General features: G+C 32.6%; 2 protein-coding genes across 9 annotated transcripts in view; both read right to left on the bottom strand.

The window, feature by feature from the left end:
• LOC129807444 (cAMP-specific 3',5'-cyclic phosphodiesterase) overlaps window positions 1-20,630 on the bottom strand; it is a 378,877-nt gene that overhangs the window by 111,026 nt on the left and 247,221 nt on the right. The gene's annotated exons all lie outside the window — the stretch shown is intronic.
• On the bottom strand, window positions 1,543-5,574 carry LOC129807445 (uncharacterized). Of its 2 annotated transcripts, XR_008752284.1 has the most exons (3): window positions 5,368-5,574; window positions 4,686-4,873; window positions 1,543-2,007 (listed from the first exon to the last, which is right to left on the bottom strand). XR_008752284.1 is itself a non-coding variant. In XM_055856718.1 (2 exons), exons 1-2 carry the CDS (start codon window positions 4,791-4,793, stop codon window positions 1,732-1,734), a joined length of 384 nt encoding a protein of 127 aa, XP_055712693.1. In that variant the 5' UTR covers window positions 4,794-4,963; the 3' UTR covers window positions 1,543-1,731. The 2 variants fall into 2 exon arrangements, 1 of the variants encoding a protein (XP_055712693.1); XM_055856718.1 differs by lacking the exon at window positions 5,368-5,574 and having other exon boundaries at window positions 4,686-4,963.

Here is a 20,630-nt window from a genome sequence, read left to right as displayed (position 1 = left end):
GATGCTGGCAAACCACTTCCTACAGTTCTTGCAGCATTTCAAAAGACATTCCGGTGCATCCACAACAAATCCCGTGCTTCTTATTCTAGACAACCATGACTCTCATTTGTCCATCGCAGGTCTTAGGTTTTGCGAAGAAAATGGAATCATTGTTCTATCGCTACCTCCACATTGCAGCCACAGACTCCAGCCCTTAGATCGCACAGTTTTTGGCCCCTTGAAGAGATCAATGATGAGCACCCCCGTCGGATTTAACAGTTACACCATGAAAGATTTTTTACTCTCTATTTAAAAATTTCCGTTAGTTTTCAAATACCAAAAAAGTACCTGTTCTCAATAAGAGATGTCACATTTCAGGGTTGTAATTAGGGGTAACATATTTTTGCAAATTCAATTTTATTATAAATATATTTTTTCTCTTGTTTATTTCTCTTTTAGATTATAATAGGGTAAATTAAGCTAATTCAAAACCTGCTCCAAATGGAAATTTTTCGCTACTCCAAATGGAAACGTCATTGTTTTCACGATAAATTCAGTACTAAATTATTATATTTATATATTTTCTATACCACAGTTTCATTATTTAGTTAATTTTTTTCCAAATAAAGCGAAAATCCATGCATACAAATTTTAATTTGTTAATTTCTCAGAAAAATTAAAAGTGTACCTTTTCACCATCGAATTTTTTATTTATCGACCAAGTTTTCCAATTAAAAACACAATAAAGTGACTGTTCTTTATTCGTTTTGTTTAACATTTATCTCACATTTCTGGGTCATTTTAGTTAAATTAAGTGCTAATCTTTATTGTTAACGGTACGTAAAGTTTTCAAATGAAAGAATTACCTATTTCGTGAACAAAAAGGGTTTTTCTGAAGTGTCTGCAAATGTTTCAATAGGAAACCCCGGAAATATGATTTGTTTTGAGAAATTTTAATATTGTTTTAGATGGGGAAAGAGAAAAGACTAGGAATAATAACAAATCTTGAACACAGGAGCAACTCAACAAGGTTTTGGAAGCATTTCGTCGGGGTTTTACTTACACTGTTTGTCTCCAATTAAGAAATTTTCCTTGTCTCCATTTTTATTAATATGTTTCCAATAGAAGCATTTTACGTTTGCGTATTTTTCTTGTATTTAAGAAGTTTTCAAATTATATCTAAAGAATTTTGACTAAACAATAACATTCTAGAAGAGTCAAGGAGCAAATTTATGTAATTCTCTTCAGAAAAAAGATGAACTTAATGTGTTGAATCTTCTGTCATAGTTAAAGCGTCAGGAAATGGTTTTGAATTAGGACATTTACCCTAGTTATAAAATATATAAAAGGGTCAACTCGATTTGCCACCGTTTTACTTTTTTCAATTTAGCTAAAAATAAATAATTTTAATGCTTCAAAGCTTTGTTCGGCCTATTTGTAACACAGGCTTTAGAAAGATATTTTAAAATATTTCACATTTTTATCTTAAGTTCGTTTAGGATGAGAAAGAAAACAAAATATATAGCTTTTTTTAACTAAGATTATATTTATGATCATGTTCATTTGTTACAGATCAGATTTTTCAATAAGACTTGCATATTCAATTCTTTTTTACAGAAATCTTGCTGCATTTTGTTGTATGATTTAAGTTTTTTTTAATTTTGAATATCAATACATGTTTTGAGCAAGTGCTCTTGAAAGCAGACATAAAGAAAAGTTAATCAGAAAGCAATATTTGCGGCCACCGCCGTCTTAGCGTTGCTGACCAACCTCCAGAGCTAAACGGTGGAAATGCTCCTTCTGAGGTTGTATAATTATCGAATCACTGTCCGTATTGCATGGCTCCGATATGTCATCTTCGAATTCAATCCACTCGACTTCGTCGCAATCATCGTCCATGGCACTGTAGTCGCTGACGGATGACTTTTGGAGTTCTACCATTGTAGCGTAGATTTTCGAACTATGACTCCCAAGCTGTGTATTGTCATCAAGATGAACACCAGAATCTGCTTGTGTCTGCCTTAAGTCCTATGATCAGGAAATTTATTTCAGGAATTTCTCAGGAGAATATCTTGTGTAATTGGTAGGCAATGAGTGAAATGATATATTTCTCAATTTATGATGCAATTGCACTACATTCTAGTCATTCTATTGATATCTCTAATCTTTTTACTTCGAGGTCGGTAACATTTCAAGTCAAAAACAAAACAATGTAAAGTAATTGAGAAAAATTCTAATTATAAAAAAATCGCAAAATTTGTTTCCTTATGATAAGTTATCAACTGTTCTATTCCATACAATTAATCTTCAAATTTAGAATGGCAAAAATTCTAAGAGGGGAAGTAAGAATAATATATATGGCGTTTATTTTTAAATGAATACTATACGGTTCCTATTGTGTAAATCTGGACTTAATATCATTGGATTTTAAAGTGGGTCAGGGGGGTCATCCCGAGTTTTTGTAATTTTGAGATTTTGATGTACTCAGAAAGAGAATTTAATAAATTTTCAGATAACATATAGAACTAACTTACTTTGTTAGAAATATTTTTCACAATTTTAATCTCTTACATACATGCACAATTAATTAGAAGTAAAGGGGAACAAATATGAATTTCTTGCGCCATTTTTGTGAGGTAGGGAACCAACTGTCACTAGTTGGTCCCCTATTCTTTTATTTCAGAAAAATTTAATAGAGCTTTGGAAGAACAAGGGACCATCTTCACTACATACAGGAAAAGAACTTATTTTATAAGTTAAAAACGTGAAAATTTCAATGTTTATAATTGTGCTCAGACAAATAGAAAAGAATCAAACAGTTATTGTACAAAAATTTGCGTAAGATATTTATTTATAACGAATTGAATATTTAATACTGTCTCCTGAAAAATGACTCAGATTGAGATGAACTCCTTTAAAATCCAATGAGCGATATATAAATGGTTATCATTGAACCAACAATATTACTATGAAGTCATGTGAGGTTGTACAGGCTCTATTTTATGCCTATATCGTAATTTAGAAGATAAATAAGATGTTTTTTAGGTAACAGAATGAAACTTTTGCGATAAAATTGCTCTTATGAAGATAAACCTTTAAGATTCTATAGGATATTACGACGAACAAACAAAGTGTTTTCAAACTAAAATGCAATATATTTTGATTTTCCTAAGATTAATCTTTTAATTAAATAATTTACTGGTAAGATAAGTTTGTTAATTGCAACTTTTATTTTTCTAGACTTAGTCTAGTCTATAGAAAAATAAACATAGATATTTTTAAAGCGAATTTATCAAAGTTTAATTTGAAATTTAAAAAAAACCAAAAATTTGCGATAATTTATATTTTTGAAATATATCAAAATCCGGTACATTACCAATTCATTAGCGGTTGAGACCGATGCAGCCGGGTTTAGGATTTCGATACCTTTAAATTAAATCAAAAATCGACCAATTTGTTTGAGAAATAAGCCCTCCAGAATCATTGACATTAATAAATGCAAGATTGCGATTTTTTCTGGTCTTGGGTGTCTGGTCGAAATATTCGTCCGGACTTGCTCTGAAACACACCGAAAATGATCCGAATCCGTAGGACCAAATATAAAGTAAAAACGTATTTTTTTGAAAGGGATGGATGGGTTGGGGGGTGTGAATTGGGTAAGTGAATTTTCTAGAATACATTGATTTCTGGGGGGTCATCGATAACCTAAAGTTGATATCTCTTGCTGTTTAAAAACTACAGTGCTGTCAATTTATAAAAAGTGGACTGTATATAAGTACGCTCGTAGATCTCGAACACAACAAAATATCGTATAAATAAGTTAGATTTATGGATGAACATTCATATTAGTGTAATCTTTGCAATCATCTCTTATTAGATAAAAAAAAATCAAAACCATGCGACATTAAACTAGCAATTTTTGATTTCGATTTCAAGAAAAGCAGCAATTTACTCTACATTTACTTATTATTTTGAATATAAAATAATATTTATTTAATACGAGAAATAAATGTTTATTTATTTTGTCCATGATCTTCTAAAAGAACTAAGAGATTTCTAATCAGAACAATCCTATAGGACATTTGCAATACTGTTCTACATCCACGTCTAAGAGACCACTTTCTTCCATCATGAAGAGAAATATGCATAAATTTAACCATAGAATAAAATTACTGAGAAAATTCTCAAAATTTGATAGGTACGTGGTAATTAGTAAGATTTCTGTTTTTCTTAATGACATGTTTTTCAACAAAAAGATCAGCAACAAATATTATATAAACTACTCGGTGGCAGCCATAATCCCGAAAGCCAAAATCCCGAAAGCCAAAATCCCGAACGCCAAAATCCCGAAAAGGCCAAAATCCCGAAAGCCAAAATCCCGAATTTCTCATATCCTGAAAGGGATGGAATTATACGGAGGAAAATGTTTAGAATAATTTTCCAAGACACAGAAGATTTCCCTTTGCCTCCAGCAAGCGCGGGTGCAATCGTGAGAGTAGCTATGACACTTTTAAGAATTCGGGATTTTGGCTTTCGGGATTTTGACCCATTCGGGATTTTGGCTTTCGGGATTTTGGCGTTCGGGATTTTGACCGGGACCCAAACTACTATATTAAATTAGTTATAAATCTTTATATATCTTTACATTTATCTTATTCAATAAAATTTCAGCTCATTTTGCGCAATAAGGAAAAAATGTTACTTACAATCGGAAGAGCAGTTGGATCCAAAAAAATGCACATATTTGAAGCGCTGAGTTTTAGAAGTATTTTTCTGTTTGATATCTTCTGGCCTGAAGTGCATGCTGCACACATACTTATCCTTCCCTACAAGGGACATAGAGAGCTCTAGACGTGTAGCCCAAATTTCCCGAACTTGCAAGTTACTTGGAAATCTAAAAAAAAAAAAAAATAATTCCAAAACAAAATTGCAAAAATACAAGTCAGAGATATTCTTTAGCATATTTTCTTTTATTCCACTTTCCACTTGTTTCTTAGTTTAAATTATTTTCTTTAGTTTTATTAAAAAAAAAAAGAAATGTGCAATATAGCCTCTTCGTCAATTCACCAAACCTAATTACACGAATATTGAGTTGGTTTTTATTCGAAAACTCATTTTCTATAAGCTCAAACAATTTTTTCACTGATTTAAAAAAAGCAATTGAAGATGTTTTTTCGCAAGACAAAATTACCCCTAAATACTATCCTGTCGAATATGTTGGCCGGGAAGATTTTCACCGTATCCACATTTTTCAGAATTTTTTTCTATTCATATTAATCGCCGCTTAGAACAAATTACACCCCCACGCCTTCACAATTAAATAAGCTTTCACTCACTATTTTTCACTAAAATTGCTGCGTCAAAAGAAAGAAGAAAATTGTAACTTACCTGTGGAAGGTCACCCCATTGGGATTTCGGTGCTTAGAGTTGAAGCAATTCACGACCGTGCACTTCATTTTTCACACGTTTTACTGCACGAATGTCTTCACTCACACTCACTAATCACTGGAAATTATATTTTTTCTACAACTTGCTGATTTTCTCACTTCTTTTACTCACAAAACTCTGGACCATCCAAATAAAAAAAACACAACAATGCGGCGATTGTCAAGGGGTTACGGATCTGTCCGCGGCGTGTCGCTCGCGTCATGCCTTCATGGTGCAAATTTGAATTCTCTATAGAAATTTGGCCAAAATAACGAACATTCCAGGGGGGTGATGATGAGACATATGGACTCATGGATAACTGCACATCCTGGAAGATCCATGTCCATATACGATCTCCCAGGATTAGTTTCCTTGGCCATGGATGCAGCTGTGACCAGAGCCAACAATGTCTCTGGTTTCAGAGCGACTGGCATATGGCCATTTAATCCATTAATTTTCAATGAAGAAGACTTCAACCCATCCATTGTTACAGATGTCCCTGAGATTCCAACACAATTCAGTTCCTCTGTACCTCCTGAGAATTCAACCGAGCCATCGGGTAACGTCCTAACTTCACCAGAGGACAAAAAGAAAAACTTGGATTTAATCCTTCAATCCATAAGACCATTTCCAAAAGCCGAACCTCGTTCTACATCTCGTCGTGGACGCAAGAAGAGGCACAGTGAAATTTTGACTGATCCGGAAGTGATGTCACGACTTGAGGCTGAACAGGAAGCCGCTAAAAAAAGGAGATTTGATTGCAAATCTGCTAAAGACAAACCGAAGAAAATGGGGCACCCAGAACCGGAACAGATGTCACAACTTACACCTCGACAGGAAAATGACAAAAAAACGAAATCTAGAAAGGGATCTCAAAAAGATAAGACTAAGAAGACGTGCCCTCCACATTCAGTAGCCAAGAAAAAGAAATCTAAAATGGAAACTGCAGAAGAAAAACCAAGGAAAAGGGGACGTCCAGCAAAGACAATATAAAAATTTTGTCGCCATCCCCACTGTCTGTATGAGCTAAATTAATATGCTCCATTTGAATTCTTGAATCCATTCGCAATCCCTAAATGCACTCATCCGCAGTGAAAGAATATGTGGGATTTTTTTCTATTGACTCTTGTTGTACAAAAATATCCTTTCGAGGGGAAATGCATGTCTTGATTCCTACCGATCCCTTCTTTTTGTGGCTTAATATTGATTAGTATAGAACTGGTGAAGACCACTTTACGTTAGGACCGCATTTTGAATATTACCTATGATCAAAGAACTTCAAAACCTCAGTGATCTCGTGCCATAAAAAATACATTTTTTGTTATTTCAATAAATGAAGTCTTGTTTGCTGCTTTTCATTTTTCTTTCTTTTATTCCTCATTATTATATTGTTTTTTTTTTTTTTGAAAAATGTGTTGTATTTTTATTCTTTTCAAAAAGATTGGGTACTCAGATTTTTGGATAAACTTATGAAGCAGTATTATGAGCCCAAGATGAATATCCTCAACTTTCAGTTGATCAAAGACCATTCTGTTGATTCTGTTACTATTCATTTATTGAAAATAATTTATTCACTAAATAATTTTTACATTCGTTTGTCTTTTTTGTGTTGGGGCTTATGTCGTTGAATGGTTGAAATGGCCTTTTCCAAGTTATTCTTCATGAGCCTTCAAGATGAAATCCTCTCCGGTATTGGATAAAGAAAGAACACCAACCTGATATTTAGTAGGTTAGTCAATACTGACAATAGCGCGCCTTTTTCTCTATTGATGTGTCCTTAGTTCGGAGCAAAATGATTGATAGAAGTCCACGAACTGTCCCCAGAGCACAATCTACAATCCCACTGGGCACTATTTCCCTCAATCCGAGATTCATCTTTCACATAGCTTCATCAACGGTTCCTGGCAAGACGTATGCCGAAATCACAATTTTCCCACGGCAACCAAAAATCATGGTAATAAAGTTTGGACTTTGAGATGCTCCTGAGATTTACATGTAAGTAGAGGTAAGAGTGTCAATTTACAGCTCCACCGGAAGGTTTTTCTTTCACGAAAATTTTTCCGCGGCTGTTCTTTCTTTTGTAATGATGCCGTGCTGTCTTGCTTCGATCGTTCCTTTTTAAGTTTGCAGGTGGTATACTAAACTAGTGGCTAGATTCCTTTTTATGAGTCCACATAGCCCACATAGGTTTTCCGGAAGAACAAGAAGTCTCCACAGTCTCCACATCATGCTCAAACTGCTCCAACAAACAACCTTAAAGCTCTTGAAGAACCGCATTGTCCGGGAAACTGTGTATTATCAGGGTGCATTGTGATTCACCAGAAGGAAGGTTTATAAGGCAAGAAGTTCAAGTAATTGAATTCAAGGGCCAAGAAAACCACTTCAATCTCTCGGGCTGTGAGGTGAAATAGTTCGATGCCAGTCAATAGAAAGACAGTGATGATAATGAAGATCCAAAAAAAAGATACGAACAGCCCAATGTACATTCTGGAGGATAAAAATTCTGTTAAGTTTTACTGAGCATAACATATTTAGTTTAAAAAGAACACAAAACACTTCCATTCTTTTCTGTTTTGTTTTTATTCCTCACTTAAATGACATTTATTCGACAATCTTCGGCAGATTTCGTCAAGTGCATCTCGCTCAATTCGCCATTTTCGCCTTTTTAGAATAGTTGAATGGATTTTCTTTGCCAAAAATAGCCTTACGAAAATAACTTGAAAAACGCTTTTCTCGTTCAGATAAAGAAATTGCTGTTCTTCAAAGGTGTAGAGGAATAAATTTCCTATGAAAATACGTCATCTAGGTATTTATTAAATTTACGGGAGCCCGGAATAAAGCGAATCAAAATGTGATAATTTTGCCCCATGCCTGATACTATTTGCCCCAGCAATTTTGAGAATAGTCACAAAATTACCTTTTAGAAAACGGCTCGATAAATGTATTTCCTTAAAAAATAGAAAGAAATGACTTTCACAAACTTGTAGAGCATTAAATTTCCTATAAAACTGCATTAATTAGAAATTTCTTTGGTGCTCGGGTAGCTTGTAAAAAAATAAAATATCCGTTTTGTGACTTTTTACCCCAGTCTCCCCTACCGTTTCAATATTTTACCAAGTAAAGGTGTGCTTTTAAGTTTTGTAGAAGTCGCGGAAGCTTTTCTTTAAAAGTTCAAAAAGTAGATAAGATCATGTTTACCAACTTCTTGAAAAAAAAAACCTAATTTATAATAAAATTTGTATACAAAAAGCAGTCACTGACTATAAATTCCACAAATTTCTCGCTGATTGTATTTAATAATTTTGAACTAGCTTGGGGTTTAATGGAAGCCTGAGAAGCTAACACAATTAGAGGGCTCTCATAGGATTTTAGTCTCGAGGGGATTTCTAATGTTTTCAAGTTATAAAACTTAATTCTCATTAAGGATTTTAATTCCATTATAGGGACTTTTTAGACCTAATAAGACCGCCTTTAGACTAGAGGTTTAACCACTTCAACTAAAAAGGTAAAAAGGTCCACTAAAGGTCATATGATCTTAAATAATGAGCAATTTTATTCCTTTTTGATAGCCTAATAGCTCATTTATCTTTAATAATCTAATCCTCAGGTAGATTTTTCCAAAAAATCGTGAGTGATAAAAAATTAGATCAGTTAAGCCATATGGCGAAGCCTTAAGTATTAAGCCCGTATAAGGTTCACTATATGTCTATATTACAAGCATCAACATCAACATTAAATTTTAGCTACCTAAACAATTAATTGCTTTTCTTTAACCATTATAAATTAAAATGTCCAAAATAAACTTGTCTATTTAGAATTTATAGAAGTTAAGCCATATATACATAGCTGGCTTGAGACTAGTTGCCAGTGTAAGGTTAAGCCAAATGGCTTAAATCTCCAATTCCTTATCAGTAAAGATCTCTGAATATTTTAAATTTTGGATTACATTAAAAATAAATTAACAACTAGATTCAGAAAAACCTTTGGAAAGACCTTTGGAAACTGGGCTATACCTCTAGTCTGGAGACTACTTTATGAATCTGCTTTATAATGACTCTAGAAGAGACACATTAACTGAAATTCTTCCATATAAAGAACATTTGATAACATACTAATTTGTTTTGGTAAGTTTAAAAAAAAAGTGTGAGTATAACCAATAACAATTATTGTTCAAAATAAAACTCGATGATTTTAGTACACGTCGAATATCATGGTTAGTAATAAAACCTATTTATTGATATTTTTGGTAAGATGCTAAGAAAGATCTTATAGGTGTGTGAAAATTGTTATTCGAATGAATTATACAGTTAAGGATAAAATTGAGACCATTGTAAAAGTTATATATATTTTGCAGTATATTATTAAAAAAAAACGATCAGAAATATTGTCAGTTATTTTAAAAATAACTTTAAATGCATTAGAGATCGTAAATTAAATTCAATGAATTTGTTTAATTTCAAAATCAGATGGTAACCAAAATTTTACATGATCTTAAGATGTGTGAAGCAAACTTGGTTGTGTAGGAAATTGTGTTCTAATACTTAACCCTTTAACGACGAGACACTTTTTACGGACCGAAAATCAAATATAAAAATTTAACCGATAAACAAAATCAATGAAACGTCTTACATCTAACCTTGGAAAATCCAACCGAGTCTGATTCGGTGCATTTTTTACCTCTACGAGCGATAAGGACGAAAATAGCAAAAAACTTTAAGTTTTTTTTTTTTTTTTTTTTGAGAATACCAATGAATAATAATTTTCAGTCTAATGAAAAATATTAACTATGAGTAATATAGTTTTTATTCCAAAAAGGGGTTTGCTTAAAAAAAATCAGAAGTAATAAAAAATAATTAAAATCATTTTTCAATATGAGAATTTAAAAATTCGTCATTTTAAGCTTAAATATTTACTATATAATAAATAGCTGGAGATTGGCAAAAAATATCCTAGATTCGTTCAACCTGCTACTTTGCAATTACGTATAAAAATAAGAAAAAAATAACTTTAGGTAGCCAGGAAAAATTATTTTCTTTATGGGACACCGGTGTTCTAATCGTCCTTAAAGGGTTAGGGTAAGTGCTCATAATTTTGTCCAGTTTCTTATTTTGGACACTTTGAAGATAACATTGGACACTAAAAATAAATTGATTAAAATGATGGATTTTTATTCCAATATTTGATGAAAAATGAATTCTATCTAAATATTTGTTCTTTTTGGAAGATTTTGACACTAAATACGTTAAATTTTGAATATGATTTGAGTTGAAATTGCTTTGTTGAAAATTCAGTGTGAGCAATTGCTTACGAGAAATATGACAGAACTTCGTGGCTTACTTCAGTCTTATTTAGTTTTGGTGAAGTACTAACAAAGTTTGTTCGCTGTTTTTGAGTGATATTATTGAATATTCATTGAATATTGTGTTGATTCACGTTACTGATGATTTGTACATTTGACCTGAAGTGAGATTTGCCTTGTGAATTATATTATATTTTTCGTGTGAAAAATGGGAAATTTTTTAAGACATTCACCAGTGAGGTGATGATTCTTATTTTGGACAGGTGTTTTTCTCACGAAATTTCGTGAAGTTTTAGCTTTTGTGATGACTAGGTTGGACAAATGCCTGGAGAAACAAAGGAGCATCATCTCTATGAAAGAGATGTAGCGAGAAAAGCCTTGAAAGGCTCCCGGAAAGGCCAGGGAATGAGCGAATCTGCACGTACTTGGAGTATCGAAGTCAACTCACTTTAATGAATGATATGGAAAGTTTCCGGGCTTCTGTGACATTCTACGTTTCCCTTACATGAACAGGAAGAGGACTTGGTAAGATTGGTTCATAAAATGAAGAACAATGGGCATCCTGTTGAGGCGGATTATCTGTCCAAATTTACAGACAAGTTGTAAAAATTAATAACCAAGTTGTCCAAAATAAGAGCCAAATTCACCTCTACATATCAATTCATTTTTAAACGTATTAAAACTAATTTTAGTAAAAATGAGATGATAAATAGCTTGCTAAGTTTCTAAACAATCCTTCTGAAAAGAGAGTAACAAAAAAAGTCAATTAGTATTGAAAATATCGCACTTCAAACTTGGGATATCGATGTTTATATGCAGACTGTCCAAAATTATAAGCACTTCCCCTAAATCTTGTTCGAAATGTTACAAGCATGAAGTATAACGTTAAGTCCAAAGCTTATAAAGTAGTAAAGAGAAAATACTAGTCACATGAACTTCTCTAGAGATGTAAAAACTCGATTTAATGAGTGTTAATGATAAAATAATGTTTATACGTGTATGTTTATGCACATATGTACATAAAATCTGAGTGCTTCCACCTTGTTTATTCAGTGGAAATTGGTTGGAGTATATAGGTAATTGTACTAGAAATGTATTGAAAATGAATTTTCCATTAAATATCCATCAAATGCATATAGAGCAATATTGGCTGGGAAAAAAGTGTATACTTAGAACTTGAGATAGAGGCGATAGATGAGAATTCTATTGCTATTTCTGCTGCATGGACTAAAATAACAATACCGCATCCAATATATATTGAGTCTGCGTGTGAGATAATAGAACTTCACACAAGGTCTGTTTGCCCTGAACTTCAAATTAGATCACGAAGAAAGCACAAAATCCATCACTTACACTCTATTTATTATTTGTAGTGAAAGTCGCCCTGCTATTGAAAATTTTAATGTTAAAGCCATATAAAAAGCAAATTTGAAAAATTTGAAATATTCTTTTTCACACAATATCGCGAACAAGATAAAGAGAACGAGGAGAACATATGCATTATTTGTAGAAATCAAAGATACAGGAGAGTGGGATTAATTACCGCTATTCAATTATTTTACACGACACGTTTGTGCCAAGAGAATATTAACTAAGGGAGGGTGAGATAGTTTGCAATAATCCTTCAATTCAATTGGTTTGTGATGAAAAAGACAATTTCCAGTGAATGCCAGGCAATTTTACGCAAAATTACACAAAGATTTTAATTTAAAGTTTTTTACAACACTTACTCTTTTTTAAATGATTTAGATTTAAAATGACAAATGAAAGTCCAATATTAGTCATTGAACCAAATAAATTATAAGAGTTTAAAAGACAATTTTCACAATGTCCAACACGTTTTAACTTTTGCTTTGCAAATATGTTGTAAAATTAAATTTTAAAATAAGAGTTAATGAGATAACCCATAACCAAATCCAAATTTGACTGAGTCTTATTGATATGTGAAAATATGTTTACCACACAAAAGTTATTATGCATAGGCATATAATGCCCAACGCACAATAACTTTGGAAACATGTTCTTTACATTTCAATGATAGTGAGTAAAACCTAGGCCCAGTCATCTCGCTTACAATTGGCAGTTTTGAAAACATATTCATAAAACTGCCACTGAAAGAGAGAGAGAGAGAGATGACTAGATCTACTTTTCATTCAATCCTACTGAAATTTGAAAAACATGTTTATAAAACATGTTTACAACACAAACATGTTTTTTTTTGTAAACATGTTTATGATATTTTAGTAACAGTGAATGATTTCTAGATCTAGTCATCTTGCTTGCTTTTATAGGCAGTTTTGAGAACGTGTTTACAAAGCAAAAATTATTGTGCGTTGAGCATAATGACCAACAACAATAATTTTTGTTTTCTAAACTTGTTTTTGACATTTCAATGAGAGTGAATAAGAGGTAGATCTAGTCATCTTTCTCACTCTTATAGGCAATTTAGAAAGCATGTTTATAAAACAAATATTATTGTGCATTGGGCATAATGATCAGTACACAATAACTTTTTTGTTTGTAAACATGTTTTCAAAATTACCCATGAGAATGAGCGAGATGACTAGATCTCACTCACTCTCATTGAATTTTCAAAAATGTTTACTAAACAAAAGTTATTGTGCGTTGGGCATAATACAGAAATAGCATTTGGATGATCTAATATCATTTCTAAAAATTATTGCTACAAGAACATTTACAATTTGTATATACTTAAAAACTCGAAAGTTTTTTTTTTATTTTTTTATTTTTAAAATTGGTTTCAATAAACCGGGGAATATATGTATTTATAAGTGGGAATAGTTCGAACTTGTATGAGCTGTATTCAACTTACTAAGCCTTATTTTAAGGAACATTTTGAAATGTTTTAAATGAGGTGAATTACGAAATACGGGAAAACTCTTACACTGAGAGAAATCCGAAAAAGTTAAAATAACATTCCGGAAATTCAGTATTGATCCAAAATCGGTGTAAATATTACCCCTTTTAGGTGTATTAGGGGTAAAAGTTACCCTTTTCATGTTAATTTTACCCTTAATGAGGTGTAAAATTAACATTAAAAAATGTTGATATATTTTTACACCTAAAAAGTGTTAAAGTTATGAGAAAAAAATGTTAATCGCACCCTCTTGTTTTTCTCAGTGTATGAACTTTTGGAAATCAACCTTTCATGTGCTTTCAGAATTTAAAGTAACTTTGCATGAGAATTCTGTTATTGTCGTAAAAATATAAGAAAAATGAGAAAGAAACAAAAGTAAATAAAAAATTCTAGGAAGTTGAATGTTGATTTATAAAAAGCAAGTGAACAATTTAAACAAGAAGCGCTAGAAAATTTATGATTATTACGAACATGGGGATGGAACTTGATATTTTTCTTAGTAACATAGAGGAGGCTGGGGCAGTAGCAAACATGAGATAGCACAAAACACTAATATTTGTGTCTTTAGACTTATGTCAATCATTTCCTGAGTGGACAAAGGTTCCTATCTATGTATATTTATATTGGTCTTATCCTCTAAAGTCCAATATATGGGGGAGAGCCTACATGTCTGAGACACTTTTTTTTAATATTTTAACTTTAAGGCATTATTTCCAAAAGTCAGAAAATTATCATAAAGTTGTGTATAGCGATTCACTAATATACAACACAAATACAGACTCTGTTCTAATTTTAAAAAATCGCAATATTTACAGTTACCCCGTGTTTACTGCTGCCCCAGTTTCCCCTTAAAGTTTTAGCTGATTTCGCGCAGAAATATTAGAAAAATAGCACGTTGAAAATTGTTTCTTCGAGAAACTACCTCACACTCCTCTATTTTTAATATTGTGCTACAATTTCGTTTTTATTTATCTATATTTATTTTTTAATTGTTTATTTCGTGAATCTATTCTATCTTGAGTTATGTACACAATTTCTTTTTTTTGTTTATGATTTCCTGTAGCTAAATATTTCGTGATTGAGACTGAAAATAATCTCACTTTTATTGTTAATTGTGGCTTTATGCTTTCCATATCAAAGATGTATTTTTTCTCCCATTCTTTCAGATACACCAAAAAGTTTTCAAGCCTGTAGGTGAATGTTTCAAGAACAGAAGAAAGGTAGAAACCTTCCCTTTTTCTACATAATACGCAGGACGAGACACAAAAAGGAGCTGTGTATATGCTTCACTGAAATTTTCTCTCTTCGAGGTCTTAATGCTTTTGCTCTTCAACCCCACGACAATTGTCAGTTTGATCACCTGAAGGTAAATCCACACGCAAAAGAAACCCAACCCATATCCCATTGTAGCCTTTCTTTTTTTTCGTTAACCACCCTCTAACACACATTTCCCCTCCAATGGAGGTGAATAACTGAAAATGGAAAATAAATTTATCTCCTATTGCAGAAGCTTTTGGTTGGAAACGCACTTCTTACTTCTTTTTTCCAGAGATGACACAAAAAATGTGGGTGTGAAAAGTGCTATTTATCATTCAGAACCATTTCCAATGCGGAGCTTTCAACGGTTTTTTTTGTGTCACTCGTAGGTACTTGGAACTGAGGGCAATCTGCTCTCCACCCTCCATTTTTGTCCTAAGTGAAAGTTTCTCTTTTAGGCACAATGACAAGATTGAAGCAGATTTTGGGGATGAATTGGTTTGCCCCACAAAAAAATTCTATACAATGTCCCTCAATGTGTTCATAGAATGGAAAAGAAAATGCTCTAACGTGAATAGTTTCACCAACATTTTTCATACAATCCCAATGGCTTTCCCATATTATATTTATGTACATATGTATCGGTCGTAGGCGTTTGAGGGGTGGCAGGGAAATTTTCGTGCTTTTTTCTTCCCTTAAGATATTTTCATAAAGTGATCTCGCCTTGTCCAACCCACAAAGTGTCACACAGTTTCTTCATCTACCTTTACATTTCCCATCCCCAACGTCTGGTAGTACAAGATACACAATCTTAAAGACCTTTCCTTCCACACACTTAACCATTGTTATTTCATCCATAAACTTTCACATGTCAAGTTACCAAACCCTCAACTTTGCACACAAACGGAAGTAGATAGATTAAATGGGGGAAATTCATATAAACCTCGCACATTTTTTTTATTTCTCTTCCGTCTTTCAATTTTTCTGTCATTTCTAGTTTTCGATTACGTAATTTATGTATCGTAAAAGAGATTAGAACGCAAGGGTTACGAACAATACAGCCATTGGGGTGGAATTTCATAAAACCGCCTAAATATGTGAATTTGTCTGTGATAATCATGCGCATTTGAGCATTTACATGCCTACAATTTCTTTACATTGTTTGTTACAGAAAGTGTTATAACATGTACTTATTGTATGTTACCGCAGCTTTTCAGTTAGTATAGGATAATACCATTACGACGTCGTTTATATCCTTATATTTTTATTACCTATTTCAACTTTAATGTTATTTAAACTTCAACCTTTATGTTCCAAAGTCATACTTCAGTCACACGTAATTTAAAATAATTAAGTTCTCAAAGTTTTTAAATTAATTTATAATTTAATTTGTACAATTATCAAAACGAAATTGTAGATTTTTTATAAATTATTTAATTTAATAGCGTGAAGCTGTCTCAGTTCTTGCTTATTCAAGCAATGAAATAATTGTATAAAAATTTTTAGCGAATTTTTTCGTTTCTTTAATTTTTTTTTAAAAGCAGTGTTTTTTAAAATCATTCTTAGTGTGTACAACGTTTTAAGGATGAAAATTATGGTATTTGCTATTTGTGCTAGGTTTCTGAATCTTAATTGCACTCTTAATCTTTGCTTGCTCAATGGCTCGTGACTGAGTCGAATTTAAATTGAACTTGGCTATAGGATTATCTTAACCAGAAAATTATTTAAAAAAAAACCTGCATGCCTCTTAATGTTTTTTCTTTACATCATTCTGTCAGTCATTATGAAATTCAGCCCATCTTTAATTAAACCCATTTGTATTGCCCTCCTGAAGTATAAATTTAAACTGTAAAACTTCCATTAAAAGTACTACAGTAGACTCTCACTCAATCGGCTCTTTTTCAATCGGGCGACAAATTTTGTTGACAATTTTCACGCTTAATTATGAAGCTAATTTGCTCAAATTCGCTGTAGTTCTTCCTATTTTATCGTGATTCTTTATAATTGAGCGCTTTTTGTGGAATTTACAAAGGTTTTGACGTCCAAATCTATTGCTAAACCGGATGACATTTTGCCCCATATTCCCGATTGAGAGAGAGTCTACTGTACATGGAATAGTCACCCCAAAAGGGATCAATTAAGCTATGAGAAACCCAAAGGCGCATTATGGTTGTAGGCGTTGTAGGCATCGGATGCTGTCGTGAATAATTTACTACTCCCTGGGGAAGTGCCCATGCCCAAGCCTTGCACGATCCTAAGCTTCAGAATGACTAAATTCTTCCTACTTTTCTCAATAAATGTGACTCACGAAACTACGCACTGAGAGAAATCCGAAAAAGTTAAAATAGCATTACCGAAATGTTAATTTTACCCTGCAGTATTGATCCGAAACCGGTGTAAATATTACCCTTTTTAGGTGTATTAGGGGTAAAAGTTACCCTTTTTCATGTTATTTCTACCCTGAAGAAGGTGTAAAATTAACATTAAAAAATGTTGATATATTTTTACACCTAAAAAGTGTTAAAGTTATGAGGAAAAAAAGTTTATCGCACCCTCTTTTTTTCTCAATGAAGACAAAAATTCTATAACAAGTATCAAAAAGAAACCAGAATTATGTTCTTTCTTAGTTTTATTTACTTTGTTATGTTGTGAAAGAGGCATCATATTAATTAGACGTCCAAATTTTAAAAAGAACTGAAATGCTTTGAAAGTTACTTGAATTTAATGCAATCTTGTGGAATTAGTATTAAAGTCTGCTTGAATATGTTAGATCTCTTAATATATTGCCCTCTAAAAAACGCAATGATTTTCTGGGCATGTGCCAAGTATTTCGCTTTACATTTAATATTATATATCTAAACTGAATTTTTTATTGACAGTCTCATGAGAGAAACCGAAAAGCCTCATTTAATTTTATTGCTCGAATTCCATAGAGAGCAACATAGTTATAGTTTCTAAATTTTATAATACTTTGAAAATTTTACATTTCAACTCCATTGGGACTAATTTTTTTAAACATATTTTGGCAAAAGAGAGGGTTTGTGATAAATGAAGAAACTCTGATTTTTAAGCCACATCAGATTTTAGGGCATCAAAGTCATAATTTCGATCATTCTGTGAAGTTGAAACGCTTGACGCTCCTTAAAAAAGAAATCTAAAATTTCATGTTAAAAGCTTTTTCTAAGTTTTCCCTCTGACTCTTTTCTAACAGATATCGAGTAGATCTATATGAATGAGCCTTGGGGGATTGAGAATTTTAATACACGCACGTGAAATACAGAATCCCAGAAGTTAATATTAATCGACTATACCTTAAAGCTATTAAAGTCGGATTGTGGCAAGGAATACATGACCATAGAGAGGGATGATAAATTGTACAAGTTTCTTTGGAGATAGCATAACGGAATGATAAGTTATATACACCCAAAGTCCATGGACCAGAACTTTTTTTACGACTCTACCGCACCCTTATTCATTCATAAGCATGCCTATGATTCATTGCACTAAAATGCTATTCCTCACACAGTTTTTTTTTTCTTACTCATGTGACGTGTTGAGAAAATTTTCCTCATTGACTCTTGTATGATGGGAAAAGTTCTATTTCCAATTTCACCAGATCAAGTAAAAGTGCAACTCATGCAAAAATTCCACAGAAATGATTTTTACTCCCTAGCGTAGTGCTTTATCAGCGAATGAATTTGGCGAAGGCTTAGAGAGACTTGAAAGATGGAAATCTTGGTGTCATTTTTATCTTTCTCATGCATTTCTTTGAACTTCTAGAACAGGTACTGAACGACGAGGGCGGAATAATTTATTTTAAAAAATACAAAAAGCTAAAGGTATCGCATGAGATGTCAGTATATTTTTTCTTATACCTTTTGCCAAAAGAAGAAAGCTTACAGAGAAACTTGTTCATGCTATTCCCACCCTACTGTGCATAAGATATTCACCGTTGGGTGTTATTCTAACATTGTGTATAGCTCTCTCTCTCAATATAGCCTGGACATAAGAAAGAGAGGAAACTTCACACGATAAGCTTTTGAGTAGGGTGATAGAACGTCTCATTGGAATTGTCTTAGAGCATATGGGGAGGTATTCTTCTAATTTTCTCTTTCTGCACGTTCAGCACTATCAACCGTAGCGGAAAATAATCCACCCACTGAATGGGTTCAATTTGTATATATGTGACGAGACAAATTGCACGAACATTTCACCATTTCCTTAATTTATTCTCATATTGCATGGGAAAGTGAATCATTTTGAAATTCTCTTTCAAGTGAATTCACATGTTGAAAATATAAATAGGGTTTTGGGAAATTCACTTGGATTTTTAAAAGACTCAAAAATATTATCAAGTTAAACTAAGGCTTCAGTTAAATGGATACATCGGAATATTTCCCACCGATGGATTTTGGAAAAACTCCCCTATTGGTTTATATCTGAGATAAAATCTGCAAATAATCTGGTATAATTCTCAAAATGTGTCTCTACTTAAATGAAAAATCTAGCAATTTAAGATACATCTTGTAATTACAGTTTTCAATAGTAATTTAAAAACCATTAAAAATAGTTAGGGGAAAGCGCGCTACCTTCGGACAATTCAATTTTTTTCTCCATGTACCTTATGGATTTTACCCATAGCTCTTTTCTGAAAATTTGAGGCATAGGATTATCTATTAATATACAATATTATAATGGGCCAAATTCAGATATACCATATTGAAAAATAAATGATTTGTGCGAAACATAAATCGTCCGACGGTAGCGCGCTTTCTCCTAAATATGATCCGTGTTTCAGCGTGATTCAGCGGAATTTTTTATTTATTTATTTATTTATTTATTTATTATAGGATCTAAAGAAAAGGCGGATTTTAATTCGAAACTTGCATTTCAAAGTATAGATGAAATTGGGGCACCACCAAACACGGGGTAGCACCAAACACTGCGATTTTTTAATCAGTTATTCGACTTCGGAGGACAAGACGCACATAAATTTATAGGCATTATAGGAATGCTTGTCAATTGAAAGTAGTTTAGAAATAAAAATTAGTGTTTGGTGCTACCTCATGTTTGGTAGTGCTCCAGTTCCCCCAATATCTTGCACTAATTTTTAGCCCGGTGCACTTTTCCCAGGCTTTCTATTTTAGTCAGGACACACCAGGGGAAGTTATAACAGATAGATTGGAAAATTTATCTCATTTATTTTTTAGGGAAGATTTTCCAAGATGCATCGGTGCACAGCACAATGGGATGCATTTCAGAATTTCCTCATTTCGAAGTTTCTGTATTAGAGGACGTTACTAACGTAAAGCTATATTGTTATCAGTGAAGTTTTCTAAACTCCTGTGACCCTTAAACAGATCCTTTAATAGTGCTATTCCAATTAAAAATGAACATATGATTTTAGCACTTTACTAGTCTTAACTTTCACTACATAATCAACTTCTCTTTATGTTTGTTCCTACCACGAGTGTTTGGTGATTTTTGCGGCGAGGATCGGGGAAAACAGTCGAGACAGAAACCAACACAAAGAAAAATCTATATCCCAGAAGCACTTGATAATAGTAAAGTGCTAAAATTTTTATTCGAATAGTACCATAATTCTGAGTATAGTACAAGTACGAATCCTTCGAAGCTTTTTTGCAATGTCATATTCTTACAATTAGTTGAATCTCATGTCCAAGAAAATAATCATAAAATATTATATCAATACGGCTTTTCCAAGACGTAACAAAACAACAAGTTTCTGTTTAAAAATAACCATAACACGTATTTATTAATCATTCCTTT

The sequence above is a fragment of the Phlebotomus papatasi genome, chromosome 3 (genome assembly GCF_024763615.1).
Source record: "Phlebotomus papatasi isolate M1 chromosome 3, Ppap_2.1, whole genome shotgun sequence".
NCBI classification, from domain to species: Eukaryota; Metazoa; Arthropoda; class Insecta; order Diptera; family Psychodidae; genus Phlebotomus; species Phlebotomus papatasi.
The sequence above is the reverse complement of the archived record's forward strand: the minus strand, read 5'-3'. Positions and strand labels throughout refer to the sequence as shown.